We start from the raw sequence: 20,154 nt of genomic DNA, 5'->3' as shown, positions 1-20,154 counted from the left end.
TCAAATGACCAGGTAATGATGGCAGAAACAGGCAGATGTCCAGACTACAATGCCGATGAGTCTTCAGAGGGTAGACTGGGCACTTATCCACACAGTTAACATCAAACGCTGGTGGTACACACAGACACTAGAAGGTGGAACTAGTGAAGGCAAGTGGAGTGCAGGAACAGTAGGATAGGCCGGCAGCACACACAAAACACTGGGGAGCAGACATGCAGGGACTGAATAAAGACATTTTGGTTCAGTGAGGCAGGTATATGTATGCTGAATTCTAGGTGCAATGGCGTGGTGACAATAGGTGACGCTGATTATGGAGAGTGAGTAGTGACTAAAAGGTGGCTGAGAGGAGTGGGGAGCATGAAATGGGGAGAAATAAGTCATTCAGCTCAAAAACACAAAGGCCAGGATTTTGACACATACAAAAAATATTAAATAAAAATATAATAGCCTATAGGCTAAAGTTGATGTGGTGCCCGTGTTGTGTTTTGCTTGTGTAGTTAAAACTGCAGAAATTGCAATTTAAGCACATAGCACAACTCTGCTCAAGCACTGAGAGAGAAATTCTTCTTCTTTTTTTTTTTTTTTTTACCTTGTCACTGGTAATTATTAGGAAGTTATATTTGGTGTCAGCCTTTTATATTTACTACACAAATGTTACAGCTGACTGGTAATTCTGGTATCAATTGATTCAAAAACTATACGGAGAAACATAATTTTATGCGGTAGATTACTGACAAGCAGCAATATATGCTTAATTATGAAATTTAAAGTCATAACTATGAGATTCAGAGTAATATTTTTGAGATACTGTGTGGCATTTTTTTTTACTTTCAAGTGGTGGAAATGGGCTTCCATACAGTTACCATCAAATAACAGGAAATAATCTCATTGTATATGCAAATTAAAACAAAAAATCAAGAGATTTATAAGATTGTGCTGTTCTTTATATCGTACATACAGTAAATATCTTGGTCATTTCTGGGATTGATTCTGCAAAGACATCCCAGAACAAAAAAGCCTTCATGCAATCACAAACAAAACATACTTCAATACATTTGATACTCTAGAAATTGCTTTAATATACATTATACACACGCATAACCTAAATAGGATACTCATGAGTCTTGACTGGTGCCAATTTATTTGTACAAACTTTAACCATTCCAAGACACCACTTCTGAAACCATACTTGTCCAATTTTCTTAACATTATATCATGGTTGACAGTGTCAAATGCTTTTTTTCAGGACTAGAAACACTCCAAGCACATACTTCTTACTATCAATAGATTCAGTTATGTCTTCTACCAAGTCTAGCAATGCCAGAGCTGTAGATCTATTATTCCTAAACCCATTTTGACTGTCAAAAACTGGTGTTTCTCAACAAAGCTAGCAAATCATTTCATACATAGTTTTTCTAGAATTTTTTGAAAAGTGAGAAAGTACTGATTTTGCTCTTCTCCTGGTTTGTAAATGGCAACAGTGATGGCTGTTTTCATTTTATTTGAAAAAATCAACATTTTGAAAGGACAAGTTAAAAAATATACTAAAAGGTTTTGACAATAACATCAATAATTCTCTTTGTCATGATTTAGGATTTGTTTGTTTTGGACTTTTCCAAAATTTCTTCCACCCCCTTCAGCCACCACCTCCAATCAGCTTAGCCACTTACCAGCCACCACTCTGCTCCTTATCTGCTCCAGCTGCTGCAATCAATTAGTGCCAACTCTGCTGAGGTGTTCCCCTGTCTATTTATACCCGCCTCATTCCCTTAGTCACTGCCACATTGTCTCGTCTTGTCTCCTGTGCACTGCTGTTTTGGCTGCACTGGTGAGCCTTCTGCCTGCATCTTTTCAAGTCTGGTTCTGCCTGCAACCCCTGGTCAGTCTGGTTCTGTTTGCCTGCCTCATCCTGCCACTGCTCATCCCCCCATAAAACTTTTAAAATGTAACTCTGTGACTGGTTTGAATATCGGGTTTGTACTTGTATTCATTACAGTACTATCTGGCCAAATCACGAACCCATCGGCAACACAGAGTTTACATTCCAAACTGGCTGTAATGATGGACAGCTGGGCTCTGTTTGGTATGGAGGAGGATGTTAGATGCTTACTGAAGTCATCTTGGGAGCTTCATTTGAGGGTTTCAGGTTAGCGATATCGCCTCACGGTATCGGTCCCAGAAGCCACCTTCCCAGCAACAATACTACTCCTCAGCATCATCTGCTGCATCACCATCATAAACCCCGATGTCCGGCTGCCAGTCCAGTTTCCTGTCCTCCTTTTAGGAATGCTGTCAGCGAGTCTTCTGCACAGCATGCCCAGGCTGTGGAGTCGACATCCCTGTCTTCTGGTTCCCCAGGCCAGAGTAAGGCCTCAGTTTCTCCAGCTGCTACTTACTCCTTGTTACCCATTCGTGTTGGGTCTGTTTCTTCCATCAGCCGCCGGGGAGCCATCCATCACTCTACCCAAGCCTGGATATTGTTCCAGTTCTGATATTTGTCCTTCAAAGAGTGCAGTTCTCTAATCTCAATTAACCCACATTTGTAACATTACATTGTATCGAATCAACACAGCAACATAAGTCTAACAAGATTGTAACACTAGCAAGAACAAACATTTGACTTACTCACCTATCCAGGAAGAGAAAAGCTAGCTCTGAGTCAAACTCCAGCTGCTTCTGCTTTTGAAATGGTCTCCACCATGGTAAGGCAAGGCCAATGTTAATCCTCGTTTTAGCTCTTTCTTTATCTGACAACTTGTTTACCAAAGACGGTTGTATGTTTTTTGTGGTAATAATGGGTCCAGGTCATCTGCGGGTGAAAATAGCAGTAGTGTTTTAAGGGGAGGGAGGGGCAAAGCTCTTAGTGGCAGCTGCTCACATGCATGCAGCCCGGCTATGTAAACAAGAGACTAGAGAACAACATAGAGAGATGGTGTGCGACCTCATACCATAGTCCATCTGAAAAGATACCTTTAGTTCTTCATAGGGCTGGGCAACGATTAAAATATTTATTCGCGATTAATCAGGGCGATTAATCGCTTTCTCACGTGCATATAGTGAATGGCAGGGAAAAACAGGCAAAAACACATGGATACTTTGAAACGAGAAGCGACTTCACCGACGGCGTCGCCCCCGTGGCCCCCCCCCGCTCCGCACAAAACTTGTTCCGGCCGCCAACTCACCGCCTCGCCTAAGCAAATTCCTGCGGGAAACACCGCCTTACGCATGTCGGCTTTGTTTTTTTCCGGCCAGCACTTTTCTTCCTCTGAATCCGAGGCTTGGCTGACAGCGAGGTTATTGGCGCATTATCGTCACCTACTGTTCTGATTCAAACCCTTACACCGCAGCAACAGACCTTCACAAAATAAAAGCATGTGAGCAACATGCGTTAACGCGCGTTAAAGAAAATATCGCCGTTAATAGTCTAATGAGTTAACGCAAAATTAACGCGTTAACTTGCCCAGCCCTAGTTCTTCATAAAACTATTTTAAGTTTTCTTTCTAAATAAAAATAAAATAAATGAAATTTCATTTATTAGATAATTTTCTATCATTTTTTGAGAGCGGCCTGTCTCATTTTCTGTCTGAAACAAACTTTAAAGCAAAAATGGCTTTAAAACCCTTCCCAAATTGATAGGAAGTAACAGTGGCTTCTGTAAGTTCTTTCTGATACTTTTGTCATAATCAAGGGATTTGAATTTGTATTTTCCCTCTCCCTCAGCTCCTTTCCTTGATTGTTCACAGCTGTTGCACATTTCTCATCTGTCCCCTGCCTCACTTTTCTACTCACCTTCCTCTGTATTTAAATCCCCTTGACTCTGTGCTGGTTTCTCTGTTTATTCATGAACTTACACCTCCTGCCATCCTGATTCCTCTCTGCTTGATATGTTGCTGTATTTCCTGCCTGATTCTCCGGTAGATTTCCTGTTTGATTATTACATTCTGGCCAATACTATGCACTGCGTCTCGATCCTCCTTAACCTTACCATGACAGCTTTTGCTGCTTTTCATTTTGTAAACATGGACTTGTGCAATGGTGAAAGTTCCTGCTTTTACAGAAATGGCCAAACTGATGAAGATGTTACTATCAAAGGAAAAAGCAAGGAGGTGGTTGGGTGGTAGGAGGTTCCGCACCTTTAATTTTTTTGAATTTAATTTCTTTATTTGTTCCCGTTGGGGATTTTTTTTTTCAGTACAGCCCATCAAGAGAAAGACAAACATGGGTAGACGGGAGACTGCGGCTGCAGCTGTGCCAGACGCCGCCTTCTTGCAGAGTGGACTAGGGAATACATTAGGATGGTTGAGGGGGAGTGCATTACTCGTACTTTCTCCAAGACAGTGTGAGACATGCAAGAAAAATACCCTCAGCACAAAAAAGCAAACATACAGACAACATCATAAGCAGACACATTTCAGGTGGGAGGGGTTGCCTAATAAACAAAGTTTATGATCTGTTGTTTGAGTTTGTTCACTTAAGTTTAGATTTTAAGAGCATTGGAACCTGATGAAGATGAGTTCATTTTATGTCATGATTTGTAAAAACGATTACTGTAAGCACTTTGCGTTATCCCTTCCCTGGGCTGCCACCTTACCGTGGTGGAGGGGTTTGAGTGTCCCAATGATCATAGGAGCTATGCTGTCAGGGGCTTTAAGCCCCTAGTAGGGTCACCCAAGGCAGACAGGTCCTAGGTGAGGGACCAGACAAAGAGCAGCCCAAAAAGCCCCTTATGATGAATACCATAAATAGATTTTGTGTTCCCTCGCCCGGACGCGGGTCACCGGGGCCCCACTCTGAAGCCAGGCCTGGAGGTGGGGCACGTTGGCGAGCGTCTGGTGGCCGGGCTTTTGCCCACGGAGTCCCCCTCACTACCTATGGGAGGGGCCAAAGGGGTTGCGTGCATTGTGCAACGGGTGGCAGTAGAGGGTGGGGGCCTTGGCGTTCTCATCCTCGGCTGCAGAAGCTGGCTCTTGGGACATGGAATGTCACCTCTCTGGTGGGGAAGGAGCCTGAGCTAGTGCGCAAGGTTGACTAGAGATAGTCGGGCTCACCTTGACGCATGGCTCTGGCTCTGGAACCAATCTCCTTGAGAGGGGCTGGACATTCTCCACTCTGGAGTTGCCCCTGGTGAGAGGCGCCGAGCAGGGGTGGGCATTCTTGTTGCCCCCCATCTCGGTGCCTGTACTTTGGCGTTCTCCCCGGTGAATGAGAGGGTGGCCTCCCTCCGCATTCGTGTGGGGGGACGGGTTCTGACTGTTGTTTGCGCTTATTCGTCAAACAGCAGTTCAGATTACCCACCCTTTTTGGAGTCCTTGGAGGGGGTACTGGAGAGTGCCCCTCCTGGGGACTCCCACGTTTTGCTGGGGGACATCAACGCTCACGTGGGCAATGACAGTGGGACCTGGAGGGGCGTGGTTGGGAGGAATGGCCCACCTGATCTGAACTCAAGTGGTGTTCTGTTGTTGGACTTCTGTGCTCGTCATGGATTGTCCATCACGGACACCATGTTCAAGCATAAGGGTGTCCACATGTTCTCTTGGCACCAGGACACCCTAGGCCGTAGTTCAATGATTAACTTTGTTGTCGTTTCATCTGATCTGCGGCCACATGTCTTGGACACTCGGGTGAAGAGAAGGGACGGAGCTCTCGATTAACCACTACCTGGTGGTGAGTTGGCTCCGATGGTGGGGGAGGAAGCCAGTCAGACCTGGCAAGCCCAAACGTATTGTGACGGTTTGCTGGGAACGTCTGGCAGAGTCCCCTGTGAGACGGAGCTCCGGGAGAACTTTGAACACGTCTCGAGGGAGGCGGGGGACATCACGTCTGAATAGACCATGTTCTGCACCTCTGTTGTTGAGGCGGCTAGTCGGAGCTGTGGCCGCAAGGTTGTCGGTGCATGTCGCGGCGGCAACCCTCGAATACGCTGGTGGACACCAGCGGTGAGGGAAGCCGTCAAGCTGAAGAAGGAGTCCTACCGAGCTTTTTTGGCCTGTGGGACTCCGTAAGCAGCTGATGTGTACCGGCAGTCGAAGCGGCAGGTGGCTCGGCTGGTTGCCGAGACAAAAAATCGGGCGTGGGAAGAGTTAGTAGAGGCCATGGAGAAAGACTTCAGTACGGCTTTGAAGCGATTCTGGTCCACTATCCGGCGTCTCAGGAGGGCGAAGCAGTGCAGTACCAACACTGTTTATAGTGGGGGTGGTGTGCTACTGACCTCAACCCGGGACATCATGCTTCGGTGGTCGGAATACTTCGAAGACCTCCTTAATCCCACCAACACGTCTTCCATTGCGAAAGCAGAGCCTGAGGACTGCGTGTCGGGTTCTCCCATCTCTGGTGCTGAGGTTGCCGAGGTTGTTAAAAAGCTCCTCTGTGGCAAGGCCCCGGGATGGATGAGATTCGCCCTGAGTACCTTAAGGCTCTGGATGTTGTGGGGCTGTGTTGGTTAACGCGGCTCTGCAGCATTAGGTGGACATCGGGGGCAGTTCCCCTGGATTTGCAGACTGGGGTGGTGGTCCAGAGGGTGGTGGACCAGAGGGTGTGTTCCAACTACAGAGGAATCACACTCTTAAGCCTCCCTGGTAAGGTCTATTCAGGGGTTCTGGAAAGGAGTGTCCGTCGGATAGTCGAATCTCGGATTCAGGAAGAGCAGTGTGGTTTTCGTCCTGGCCGTGGAACACTGGATCAGCTCTACACCCTCAGCAGGATCCTGGAGGGGGCATGGGAGTTTGCCCAACCAGTCTACATGTGTTTTGTGGATCTGGAGAAGGCATTCGACCGTGTCCCCCGAGGGATCCTGTGGGGAGTACTCCGGGAGTATGAAGTACCGGGCCCTTTAATAAAGGCTGTCAGGTCTCTATATGACCCGTGTCAGAGTCTGGTCCGCGTTGCTGGCAGTAAGTCAGACTCGTTTCCAGTGAGAGTTGGACTCCGCCAAGGTTGCCCTTTGTCACCGATTTTGTTCATCACTTTTATGGACAGAATTTCTAGGCGCAGCCAAGGTGTTAAGGGGATCCGATTTGGTGGCCTTAGGATTGGGTCTCTGCTATTTGCGGATGACGTGGTTCTATTGGCTTCATCAGGGCGTGATCTACAGCTCTCACTGGAGCGGTTCGCAGCGGAGTGCGAAGCGGCCGGGATGAAAATCAGTGCCTCCAAATCTGAGACCATGGTCTTGAGCCAGAAAAGGGTAGAGTGCCTTCTCTGGGTTGGGGAGAATGTGTTACCCCTAGTGGAGGAATTTAAGTATGTTGGGGTCTTGTTCCTGAATGAGGGGAATATGGAGCAGGAGATTGACAGGCGGATTGGTGCGGTGTCTGCTGTGAAGAGGGCGCTGTACCTGTCCATGGTGGTGAAGAGAGAGCTGAGCCAAAAGGCGAAGCTCTCGATTTACCAGTCGATCTACGTTCCTACCCTCAGTATAAAGAAACCTTGTTGCACATCACTTTGAATAAGGTGTCAGTTTTTCACTTGTTTTGCACAAAGATTAACACTAACAGTAATACCTATGTACAATGTAGACATGCTCCTTAAACTTAAGAACAAGCCAATATTTTTTTTCACCATTTAAAGATCTGATTTAGTTAAACTGCTGTATCTTCTTGTGTTTGCAGCACCTGACTGGCTCTCTGCTAGCTGTGGCCTTCTTGACCTCCTTTGGGAGCTCTATGCTGTATGGCTACAACCTGGCTGTGGTCAACTCCCCTGCTGCAGTAAGATGCACACATCTTCACAGAAAGTGTAACAGAATGATGCCAGATAAAGCAGCCAATGATATGTTAAAATCATGATACATGATGTCACACCTAATTTAATGGTGTTCCAGCAGATCACAAATCTGGGGATATGTGCTAAATAAATTACTCAGTGACCAGATAGTCTACTGCTAGCAACAAAGAACATTAACAAAATACTCATTAGCATTCAAACACTGCATAGTTTAAATAGTCCCATTTGTCTGTCTCATTCAATTATAGGCAAATGATGGATACACTGTGTGCAACTGTAGCTTTTCTACCCTACACATGTATGGTAGTCATATTTTGTTTTCAGGTTGGGTTTGGTGAAGAACCTCAGTGTTTCCAGGTTTGAATTCCAGTTTTCCCAGCTGATCTGTTTTAATTTAACTTTTCTTTTTAGTCCTAATCCATGATATATTTATTTCAGACACACAAGTATATAATAAATGACAGTATTTGTCCATGTAACACAAATTTAAAACAGTCTGAGAAGGCTGTATATACAGAAGCAATAAGCTTATAATGCCCACCTTCCAAAACCCATTTACATTAGACTAGAAAAGAAAAAGATAAAAGAAAAAAGGCTACCTTTCATAAAACATACCAAAATATGATTGGGAAAATAGGAAAATGATTATTCTAATCTACAATAATAACATTTTGAAAAAAAGGTAATGCACCCAATATCTTACTTCTCTTAATTGCATTCACATGATTCATAATGTTTAGTCACATTATTCTTAAAAATGTTTTTAAACCTTATTAATGTTGTACAGTCTTTTAGCTCCTGATCTAGTTTGTTCCATACATCAACCCCAACAAAAGAAATACAATGTTGTTTTACATTTGTTCTTGCTTTTGGTTTTCTGAACATTTTATACCCTCTAAGATCATAAGCACTGTTCCTGATCAAGAACAGAACCTGCATGTGTACTGGCAACAAATTATTCTTTACTTTGTACATGAATTGAGCAGTTTTAAAGTCAACCAAATCTTTAAATTTTAATGTTTTTAAATTAACAAAAAGTTGGTTTGTATGCTCTCTATAATCTGCTTTATTGACAATTTGAATTGCTCTCTTTTGAATTAATTCAATTCAATTCAATTCAATTTTATTTATATAGCGCCAAATCATGAAACATGTCATCTCAAGGCACTTTACAAAGTCAAGTTCAATCATATTATACAGATTGGGTCAGATTATACAGATTGGTCAAAAATGTCCTATATAAGGAAACCAGTTGATTGCATCAAAGTCCCGACAAGCAGCATTCACTCCTGGGGAACCGTAGAGCCACAGGAAGAGTCATCTGCATTGTACACGGCTTTGCCATGTACAATGCAGGCTTAAGAGTGTGATTCCTCTGCCATGTACAATTGCCATGAATTATGAAGAAAGGGTTTAAATTAGTTTTACAGGTGTTTCCCCACACCTTAATACAGTACATCAGGTAAGGCAAAACTAATGAACAGTACAAGAGATATAATGTTTTTTTTTTATTTAAAAGGTGTTTAAATTAAGACTAACTTTCAACTAATCATCCAGGTACAAATGGAATGCACGATCATCAGCACTTCTACCATAGTATCTCGGTATCTCTCTGCAGTGTTCAATCTCAGGGCAACACAGTCTTGCTGAAAAACATATAATGGTCACATTAGTCCACAAGGGGAAATTGCTGACATTCCCCATACTTTATGTGAGAAAAAGCAACATTTTATAGACAGTGTCTGCATTTATATGCATTTTGATGATTTTTCTAGCACAAAATATGGATGATATATTTAGAATGTTCTTTCCAGGAATGTAAACAATCTTTCATGCATAAAGTTCACCAAAGATTTCTCTTTTTATTAGAAGATTTCAGTGTTTCCTCAAAGAAACATCAGAATGTCACATGTTCGACCGTTAATGATGCTGATCTAGACGCTGCTATGGCTGTGTTCCATTTAGTCTGTTATCTGTGCTGATATTCCCCGTATTTTTTGCGGGAAATTTAACATTTCTATGCATTTTAAAGGGGATATATCATGCTTTTTAAGGCCTTCCTTTTCACATTCAAATCATTCAGTTGTGGACTATATGAAGTGGAACTGATATGCTTTGGTCTAAACTCCTCATTATTGTAGCCCCAGTACTCCTCTTTTAACCCTGTTTTGAGGTTTGTCTGAGAGTATCTTGTTTTCGTTTGGTGTCTTTGAATGCAAATGAGGCACTTCACATCCTGCCCCCTCCAGTTTGCAGAGTGTTCCACCCCACCCTGTTAGGACATTTTGTAGTATGTTGGGGGACGGTGTAATGAACTGTGTGAGTTAATACACCCAACAACCTTTTTTTACTTACCCACTTGTAGCCTCAGCTTGGGCTACAAAATTGTGGTGGAAAAAAAACAATCAGAGGCTGTTTCATGAAATTGGCAAGCCGAAGGTCCATGACCTTGTTTAGCAGTTTTGCAGAAAATACTGTGACATAATTGTTAAAAAAATGTAATAGAGAATAAAGAGAATTCAATGGCTTGAAGAATATTACCCAAATTGAACATAATATCTATGTCAGGCATACCCATTTGGCAGGCCTGGGTCCAAATCTGGGCCAAATGATGGTTGCTGTCCGGACCTGTGCCCTATCTGATAAATTCACAAAAATAAACAATTTTCATAGAGCATTTCTGTCCAGTGCAGAGCCAGACAGAGAAGCAGGTGATATCCTTTACCTCTGCTCCAGTTACTACAACAATGGCTTCACTCAGTTGAGCCAATCAAACCTTTTGTTTACCCCGTGCAGCCAGTGAGCTCACCAAAGCAGAGGAGAAGAAATGATGACAACAGCACGGCTTGCTCTAAAAGAAGAAAAGTTGTGCAAAAAAACAATATGCTGTTCGCTTCTTCCGGAAGAAGCTGGAGCTCTTGAAGGAGAGTGTGAACACTTCTGCATACCTGCAGATGCTTTCTTTAAAATGTCGCATTTTTCACATGAAGTACAATGAATGGCAGCCATATTCTTTTTTTTTTCGCCAGTAGAAACTTAATAGTCCTGTGACAGGGTTGCAAGTCTGGCTTGCTCAGGTCTGCAGATTAGTTTATTTAGTCATTATAAAGAAAGAGAGTGGAAAGAAGTAACTGTTCTTTCTCTATCATTGCACCAAAACACTGGAATAAACTACCTTTACATATCTGCAGGCCGACTCATTTTCTGTTTTTAAATGTTCTCCTAAAAATGTTTTCTTTTTTAGTTTTAACCCAGTTTGAGATTTTAACTTTTGAAGTTTTTAGTGTTTGTTTTTGTGTATCTGCATTTTATTGTACATTTTATTGCATTTGCTATCTTTAAAAATTAGTCATTCGAAACAGAATAAAAAGTTAGTGTATAAAGCACTTAGGCCAACTGAGTTATATATATTGCTATATAAAGTTGAGTTGAGAAAATTAGGCTTTTTTTAAGACGAAATATTGGTTTGCAAGCAAGGGTTCTTCAAAAACAGCTCAACAACATAACACAGAAAAATAATGTAGTTGATTATAAAAGACACAATCTGAATGATCAGATACACATCCAGGGAAGGAAAACACCCCCGATTATCCTTCATTTACAAGTTCATTTATCATTGTAGGCCTATGACGTCATTTGTCACTATGACAAATGACGTTTCATCAAGCCTCCTTGAGGTCAGACATTCCCCTGAGATGTGACACTTGAAACACGCAGTGGTTGAATTATTATTCATGACTCAAATGTCGTAACAAAGCTTCTAAATCTGAGTCTGCCGCGCAATTTACGCCGCAAAATACAACACAAAGCAGTTTGATTGATTTGTGTCCGATTTGTGTGATGAGCGAGCGAGCGACAGAGAACTGGTAAAGCAGCACAGAGTAACAATAACTGTAGCGCTCCATAAAGATGTTAATAATCAGAGAAATCTTTATGATTGTTTCACAGCGGTTACCTTCAGCAGGTAAACACGCCCACGGCAACACACCTCGGCTCCCCCAGCCCGTTTCTGTCTGAATATGCGCTAAAATTAACTCTTTAAAATTAACTGCACGGTGCAGTCTGCACCTGTCTGAATCGCAATGAAAAGTATTTTAGATCTGTGTGTGGACATAATTAAGAAATCGCATCTATACTAATCCCCCCCCAGCAGCTGCAGCACAGTGACATACCGCGTCAGTGTTTGTCACTGGTTTAAAGTCACGGCACCTTGAGCAGCAGCGCTGTTTGTAGGCGCTGCGCGATCCATAGATACCGAGTCACTCAATTTAATCTCGTAAATAAAACTTTCAACCCGAATTAAATGTTTCCTCTGCTGACGTAAACAACGTAAAGTCAGGAGAGGGAAAGATACATTTTCTGATTCTGGCTCGGTTTCTTCTCCCGGATCCGTTGCGATTCTCTCCTCTGTTACCTTCAATTCCTCACTCGCTCTCTTCCTCTCCTCTTTAATGACTAACTTTCACCTTAGATGCCTCACCTGTTTCCCTGATTTTAGCCTATTGAGCATATTTGCGAGAATGATTGAATCAGAGACAACAAGCCATATGCGCATATACAGCACAATGTGGATTTTTCATCTTAAAATGAAGCATAGAAGAAGATTTCTTCTAAATAAATACATTTTTGTGTTAATAATGTACGTTCCATTATGACACCCAAACACCAGTCCGAGGTTTTGCTGCTAACACTTTATTTTAGGACGAACAGGACGGGAGAGCTTTCACTCCGCCGGTCCCCCGAATCCCCATAATAATAGACACAGGGTAAATAGGAGATGAAATCCAAGATATTGCTATAAATCTGGTTCAGCAAGCTTTCCCATTAAATTATATTGATTATTGACATATTTTATAGTTAAATATGAACTGTGAAACCTCAAAATAAGTAATTTAAACATGGAAGAAATTATGTTGTAACTTGTTGTTGTCAAGTTCGGCACTATTATAGCCTTGTGTAATATGTCATTTTATTCTGATCACTAACCAGCTGCTTTATTGCCACTGCTTTTTCAGTACATAAAGAATTTCTACAACAAAACCGTTCTGAGCAGAAATGGAACAGGACTCAGTGAGGAGACCCTGACGCTGATGTACTCTCTAACAGTGTCAGTGTTTGCTATTGGAGGTCTACTAGGTTCCCTCATTGTTGGTATGCTGGTTAGTCGCTTTGGGAGGTAAGAGTTGTTTGCTTACTTGCTGACCTGCAAACAAAACATCACTGTATCTTGAAATGTGCATGTTCAGTAATGATTTGCCACATATGGGTACTTTCTGTTTGTAGACAGAAAACAATAAAAATAAAAGGTTTTTCAATCTACTTAATATTTATTCAAAAATAACCCTCAGTCGGGTATTGCCCTGTGAATATAAACCCAATCAGGTGAAGAGGGGATTCAAACTCTAGCATTCTCTAACAGCAAACTCTGCACTCATATGGAATAAATAAGTGACAACTTCTGTTCAAATATAAGGATTTAACAGATTTTTTTACTTCAAGTTAAAGATATTTGCACACTTCATTATCGCAGGGACTGTCTGGTTTGGATATCCATCCATACAAATTTCACAGTGCTTCCACTTGAAAATTTAAGTTCATTGCACAGTGTTTTACTGTGTGACTGAGAGTATCAAATGACAGAGCATTCATGTGACACACTCATGCAAAAGCTCAGTAATCTACATCGTTTGTAAAGGGACTACTATCTGTCTTTTGACTCAAACGTGAGTCAAAAGACAGACTCATGTTAGTGTGTCTTTTGACTCAGGACTCTTTGCACACTTCAAGCCTCTCATGAAGTGCTGTTGCAGTGCAATCAACTGGGTTCATAGAAGAGAAAAATTATGTCTTGTGTCTGTGTTATGTGGAATCTGTGTGTATTATGAGCCTGCGTCTCATCAAAATGTCATTATGGTAACTCATGACAATAAAGCTTCTTGAAACTTACGTAAAACTGCTAAGCGAAATTAAGATTAAACAAACCAAGGAACTCTGTACACATAAAACAGAATAAATGGACAAAATAAAAATGGTTCAAATGTTCAGTGAGGATCTTCAAGTTAGAGAACCAAAGTTCTTCTTAAAGAAGTTGGAATGAGGTCAAATTAGCTTAACCAATTTGAAACTACAATTAGCATGTGTTCAACCCATTCACAATACAACTTAAATAGTTTAATAAAACATTATTTGAGAAAATACTATTCTAAAGCACAGTTTACCAAAATCAGTAATCTGTAGGACATTTGATTTTTAATTAATGTCATTATTTTCCAATAAATAACTAGATTTGAATTGGTAACTTCAGATGGTGTAGGGAAGCTTTAAAGAGATGGACTACCGGAGCACCTCTGCACGACTTGCAGAGCAGAGGGTGCGGATTTTGGCTGCTTTCAGCTGTAGGTCTAATGAATCAAAATTTGGACCCATTAATTTAGCTGACACACAGAGAGGGGTTTAAAAGATTTATTTAAGCAAAAGCAGTGGCGTCTCTGGCATGTTAAGTTAAGTGAGGCATATAAACTCAACACCTATTAGCAGCAACTAAATGTTTTGTGATGCATCCTATCTGAATTTGATACATTTTAAATTAAACATAAATTAGCATAAACCAAGACACTAGAAAATCCATTTCATATAAGATAAATGTAATTTAATTTTTATACATAAAATTACAAATAAAGGCTCACTAATAATGTTCATTTATTGAACAGAACAGATTCACATCAATCCTTCAATGAGACAGCAAGGACAACCAACACTAAATTAATAATTGCTTTTAGTTTCCATTTTACTATTTTTATTTTGTTTAAATGTTCCTAAATTTTATTCCTACTGTTTTATACTTGCTTTTATTCTCTTTTTGTTTTTCAATGTTTTAATCATGTAAAGCACTTTGCATTGTTCCTGTACTGAAATGTGCAATACAAATAACTTTGGCTTGCCTAGATGGTCACACGCCACCCGGCAGAATGTAAATGTCATGTGTGCAATTCCAGTATTTCGATTGGATGATCCAAGCTTAGGGCCACAGGATTTGTGCCCCACAGCTGTCTACTGAGAACGTGTGCACTGCGATTTCAAATATTCATTATTTAAACAAACGTTGGTGGGCTGGCACCAATATCAAGGCGCCTCATGAGGATTTAGCCAACTGAGCTAGTCAGAACACCAGAATTTTATTGGTAAGGGAATCAGTCTTTTTTACAATATTGCTCTATAAAGAACAATCATGTCCCATTGATTATTGTGAACATAGAGCTCCACAGCAACGTCTGTTGGGGCCAGGCCCCAATGGCCCCAAATGCAGAGATGTCACAGCTCCCCAGATGTATGTAGGAAGGTGCTCTGGTCAGATGAAACTAAAATTTAACTTTTAGCAAACAAGGAAAACGCAATGTCTGAAGCAAACCAAAGACACCCCATTTCCCCAAGAACACCATCCCCAGAATGACACATGGTGGTGGCAGCATCATGCTGTGGGGATGTTTTTCAGCAGTTGGGACAGAGAAACTGCTCCAAAATTAGGGAAAGATGGATGGTGCTAAACACAAAGAAGATCTTGATCAAAACCTGTGTCAGTCTGCCTAAAATTTGAGACTGGGACAGATACACCTTACACCTTCCAGCTAGACAATGACTTGATGCTTACTGCTAAAGAGGAATCGTTTAAATGTGCTGGAATCTCGTAGTCAAAGTCCAGACCTCAATCCAATTCAGAATCTGTAGGTAGACTTGAAGATCAACCACCCATCATGGAGCTGGAGCAGTTTTGCCAAGAGAGGTGGGAAAACAATCCCAGAAGCAAGGATGTAGTGTATTCAGAGAGACTTGTCTTAAGTGATTTGCAATGGAAAGGGTAGCTCTGGGGTGGGGGTGAACACTTATTCTAAAGTCTTGTTATTTTATATTAACACATTTTATATTTGATTTTTACTTTACAATAAAACAAATACATCTTCAAAGTTGTAGGCATGCTCTATAAATTAATTGGTCAAAGTCTCAGGCAATCTATTTTAATCCCAGGTTGCCAGGTAACAAAACATGAAAAAGTCAAGGGGGGAGAATACTTTTGCTGGCCACTGTAAGTGATTTTAATGGTGGTACAGCTGGTACCAGCCAGGCTGGTCTGATTATTTCAGACATTTTGTATCTGCTGGGATTTTCAAACAGAACCATCGCTATAGAATTGTTCGAAGAATAGATAATCTACAGTGAGCGGCAGCTGTGTGGAGGAAAATGCCTTGTTGATGTCAAAGGTCAAACACTAGGAATCTCTCTTGTCAGCTTAAAACAGGAAACTGATGCAACAATTCACGTAGACTCACTAAAGCTGAATGGTGAGAGATTGTAAAAACATGGCCTGGTCCAATGAGCATCGATTTAGGCTGCAACATGCAGATGGTCGGTTAAGAACTTGGTGTAGACAGCATTAAAGCATAGATCTCTCCTGTACTTTAATAGCCACTCTGTGATGCTATGCTGTCAATATGGAGCAAACTCTTTGAGGCATCATTCCCCTCTGAGGAATATTTCCAACACCGGGACAAAAAAGAATTTAGATTGTCCAAGAAACGTCCAACTGGATATTACCAAGTTGTGCCTGACAAAGTGGTTGGGGAGTGTATTTTCAGAAACACTGTCTGATTTCTTATATGTTTCTGGATTTATTTTTAGGAAAGGTACAGTGGTCAACACCACAGTGCTGGTGTTTATTGCTGGCTTGCTCATGGGCTTCAGCAGAATTTGTGGTTCACCTGAAATGGTCATCTTTGGCCGCTTCATCACTGGAATACATTCAGGTATGAACTACAAGCACAGGAGGCGCAATGAGTCACAAGATGCCACCCTAAGGTTGTGAAAGGGAGGAACAGAGCAGCCAAGAAAGAAAGTAGCCAAGAAAATATGCACTGTAAATAGCTGAACAGCATTATCTGTGAATAAAGTAGAAAAAAAGTTACTTGTGCTGAGTAACATTTTTAAAGTCATCTACAATCTGTTTTAGTTTGAAACATTTTTGTAAAGCTTATTGACTGTTAACAATTAAATACAAATGATGTCCTGCATTTAATGTGAAAGTTTTCTTATTGATAAGTTCCATGTTGAAGTGGCTAAAAAACGCAGTGCAACATTTAATTAGATGCAGTTTCAAAACAGATGGGAAATATGGTATTTTCTTTGCAGGAGTAAAATGTAATTTTTCTCTGCTTGTTTTCTGCAGGCATCTCGCTCAGTGTAGTACCAATGTATCTTGGTGAGATAGCACCGAAGAACCTGAGAGGATTCTTGGGTCTTGTTCCAAGCATCTTTATAGGCACCGGGGTCTTTGCTGCCCAAATCCTCGGCCTCCATGAGCTTCTGGGAAAGGTAGTCAAAACTCTGCTCCTGACAACAGTAACTAACTGGAATTGCAGTAAATAAAAAATAAACTCCACATTATAATTTTTTCAACTCTTCTGGATGTCATGGTCAGCAACTGTTTCTATATGACTCAAATGAAATGGAGAGCCCAGCACTCTGTGAACAAACTGGAACTGCTTTTAATCATTTGGTGCTTCAATGTATTTTTTTTTTATAACACAAACAGGCCTTTCAGGTTCAGCAGGTTTCAGTAATCTTTTTGGGCCTTTTTGTGTCCAATTCCCAGGACACAAATGCATTATGGGCCACATACTTTCCAGCGGCCCATAATGCCGCCAGGAATTATGGACCCATTGATGAAAAATCCAATTCCCCTGAACACCCCTGAACACCTTTCATAAGAATTAAAAAAAAACAAAGAGACTTAAATATATGCATGTAAAATTATATAAAATGTATTTATTAAAATACACCTTATAACATGAATAATTTTACAATCAAATTAAATTGAAATCTATTACCATCATTATCTAAAAGTAGTGAAAAGAGCAGCATTCCCCAACTATTTCTGCAGTGGTGTGGGATCCTTTGTTTAGTTCACCTTTCGTGTGGTCCATACCAGTAAAACACACTATTTCAAAAGACTGCACTGCCCTGAGCTCTCTCTTTTGAGATGTCTTATCGTTGAATTTCCTCCTTTTCCTTTGCCTACTGCGTTTCTTGCGAAACTGAGGTGCAATCTCTATTTGTGTGCAATCCGTCTTGTCTTATAAAGGAGCAACTCCCATCCATCTCTAAGAGCCATCATCGACACTGGTCTTGGTTACCTCTGTGTCAAGAGAGATTTTTCCACACTGGATAACTACATTCCTGTCGTCAATGCACTGCAGTACATTGAGCCAGACATTGAGTAGGAGCATAACATTCAATGTCATGAAGTAGCTTTTGAGACCACTAGCCTCTGATCTGGCCTTGCTGGTAAGACTACACTACGTGAGTATACTGTCAAGGGCCTCAATGACAGTAGGAAGGTGTTGTGCTACAGGTTTAACAGCCATAATTTGTGCACTCCAGCAGGTTTTTGAGAGGTGATGCAAAGAGCAACCTTCTATCTCTTTAAAGATGGCCCGGCGTTCTGGGCTGACAGTAAAAACTGAGTAAAGGCAATTGGTACAGTCAAAAAATGTTGCCACTTCTGGGCTCATCTGTGAATGATTCAAGCCTGCAAAATCTAAGGTGTGAGAGGCACAGTGTGAAAATGTAGCTAGATAGTTTCTCTGGACTTGGACTCTCTTAACCCTTCCGGACATGTTTGCCCCAATGTCATACCCGTGTCCTCTGCAGTCACCAATGTCTATCCCTTGGTGATGGAGCATATTTTAAATTATGTTTGCTATCTCACTCCCTGTTTTAATGTGACAATCCTTAAAGGGTAACTCACCCTGATGCAAAAGCATAATTCCGCCCCACAAACAAATTTTAAAAATTCAACCAAAGTGGAAGCAAGTTTAATTTCCCATATCGAATCATGGGAATGGACAGATTAATGTTGGTGGTTACACCACTTATCTGTCTTTTTGAGGTAGAGGATTTTTCACCGGAGGTTGAGGGAGTTTTTGTGGAGCCCAGTGGACCAAAGACTTATCAATTTGAGCTCTGGCTCAAGCAGCTGACGCAGCAATGCCAGAAGCCGGTGCTGCCGTGGCAAGGCAGTGGACGAGTATATGGAGGACCAATTATGACATAATTAAAAATAAATACAGAAGAAATACTTGCTCAATATATGAATAATCATAAAATGAATGCACAAAAATATAGCAAATAAATGTCAAAAGAAAAAAAATGTCAGTGGGTACTTTAAAACATTTCTCTAGAGCACTGTATACTAAAACAGGTCCAAATGTAATTTACGTAGTGCAATTATTATTCATACTTTAAAATATATAAAGACACTTTGTCTTTTTGTGATAACATATTTGAAATAGCCCTCACTGGACTGCCACCTTACTGGGGTGGAGGGGTTTGAGTGTCCCAATGACCCTAGGAGCTATGCTGTCAGGGGCTTTATGCCCCTAGTAGAATCACCCAAGGCAGACAGGACCTAGGTAAGGGACCAGACAAAGAGCAGCCCAAAACCCCCTTATGATGAGTACTATTAATAGACATCGTGTTCCCTCGCCCGGACGCGGGTCACCAGGGCCCCACTCTGGAGCCAGGCCTGGAGGTGGGGCACATTGGCGAGTGCCTGGTGGCTGGGCTTTTGCCCATGAAGCCCGGCTGGGCTCAGCCCGAAGAGGAAACATGGGTCCCCCTTCCAATGGGCTCACCACCTGTTGGAGGGGCCAAAGGGGTAGGGTGCATTGTACAACAGGTGGCAATCGAGGGCGGGGGCCTTGGTGTTCCGAGCCTTGGCTGCAGAAGCTGGCTCTTGGGACGTAGAATGTCACCTCTCTGGTGGGGAAGGAGCCTGAGCTAGTGCGCGAGGTTGAGAGGTTCCGACTAGAGATAGTCAGACTCACCTTGACGCATGGCTCTGGCTCTGGAACCAGTCTGCTTGAGAGGGGTTGGACATTCTTCCACTCTGGAGTTGCCCCTGGTGAGATGCGCTGTCGGTGCCTGTACGTTGGGGTTCACCCCGGTGATCGAAAGGGTGGCCTCCCTCCGCATACGTGTGGGGGGACGGGTTCTGACTGTTGTTTGTGCGTATGCGCCAAACGGCAGCTCGGATTACCCACCCTTTTTGGAGTCCTTGGAGGGGGGTACTGGAGAGTGCCCCTCCTGGGGATCCCTCGTTCTTCTGGGGGACTTCAATGCTCACATGGGCTTTAACTCCCACCTCCGGGAGAGCTTTGAACACGTCCCGAGGGAGGCAGGGGACATTGAGTCTGAGTGGACAATGTTCCGCGCCTCTATTGTTGAGGCGGCTAGTCTGAGCTGTGACCACAAGGTTGTCGGTGCATGTCGTGGCGGCAACCCTTGAACATGCTGGTGAACACCAGCAGTGGGGGAAGCCATCAAGCTCCTAACAGAGCACTTCGCTCTCAGACTGCAGGTCTGCTGGTGGTTCCTAGAGTC

General features: G+C 42.2%; 1 protein-coding gene across 3 annotated transcripts in view; it reads left to right on the top strand.

Annotated features, from left to right (window-relative positions):
- The window catches only part of slc2a15a (solute carrier family 2 member 15a), a 55,024-nt gene that overhangs the window by 5,429 nt on the left and 29,441 nt on the right, over positions 1-20,154 (top strand). For all 3 annotated transcript variants that reach the window (XM_036130687.1, XM_012852078.3, XM_036130686.1), the window contains exons 2-5: positions 7,608-7,706; positions 12,738-12,898; positions 16,396-16,520; positions 16,940-17,085. In XM_036130687.1, coding sequence (XP_035986580.1) covers positions 7,662-7,706; positions 12,738-12,898; positions 16,396-16,520; positions 16,940-17,085 — 477 coding nt within the window. In that variant the 5' untranslated portion in view covers positions 7,608-7,661. The remainder of the gene's footprint in view (positions 1-7,607; positions 7,707-12,737; positions 12,899-16,395; positions 16,521-16,939; positions 17,086-20,154) is intronic.

This window comes from Fundulus heteroclitus, unplaced genomic scaffold (assembly GCF_011125445.2).
Source record: "Fundulus heteroclitus isolate FHET01 unplaced genomic scaffold, MU-UCD_Fhet_4.1 scaffold_37, whole genome shotgun sequence".
Lineage (NCBI taxonomy): Eukaryota > Metazoa > Chordata > Actinopteri > Cyprinodontiformes > Fundulidae > Fundulus > Fundulus heteroclitus.
The sequence above is the reverse complement of the archived record's forward strand: the minus strand, read 5'-3'. Positions and strand labels throughout refer to the sequence as shown.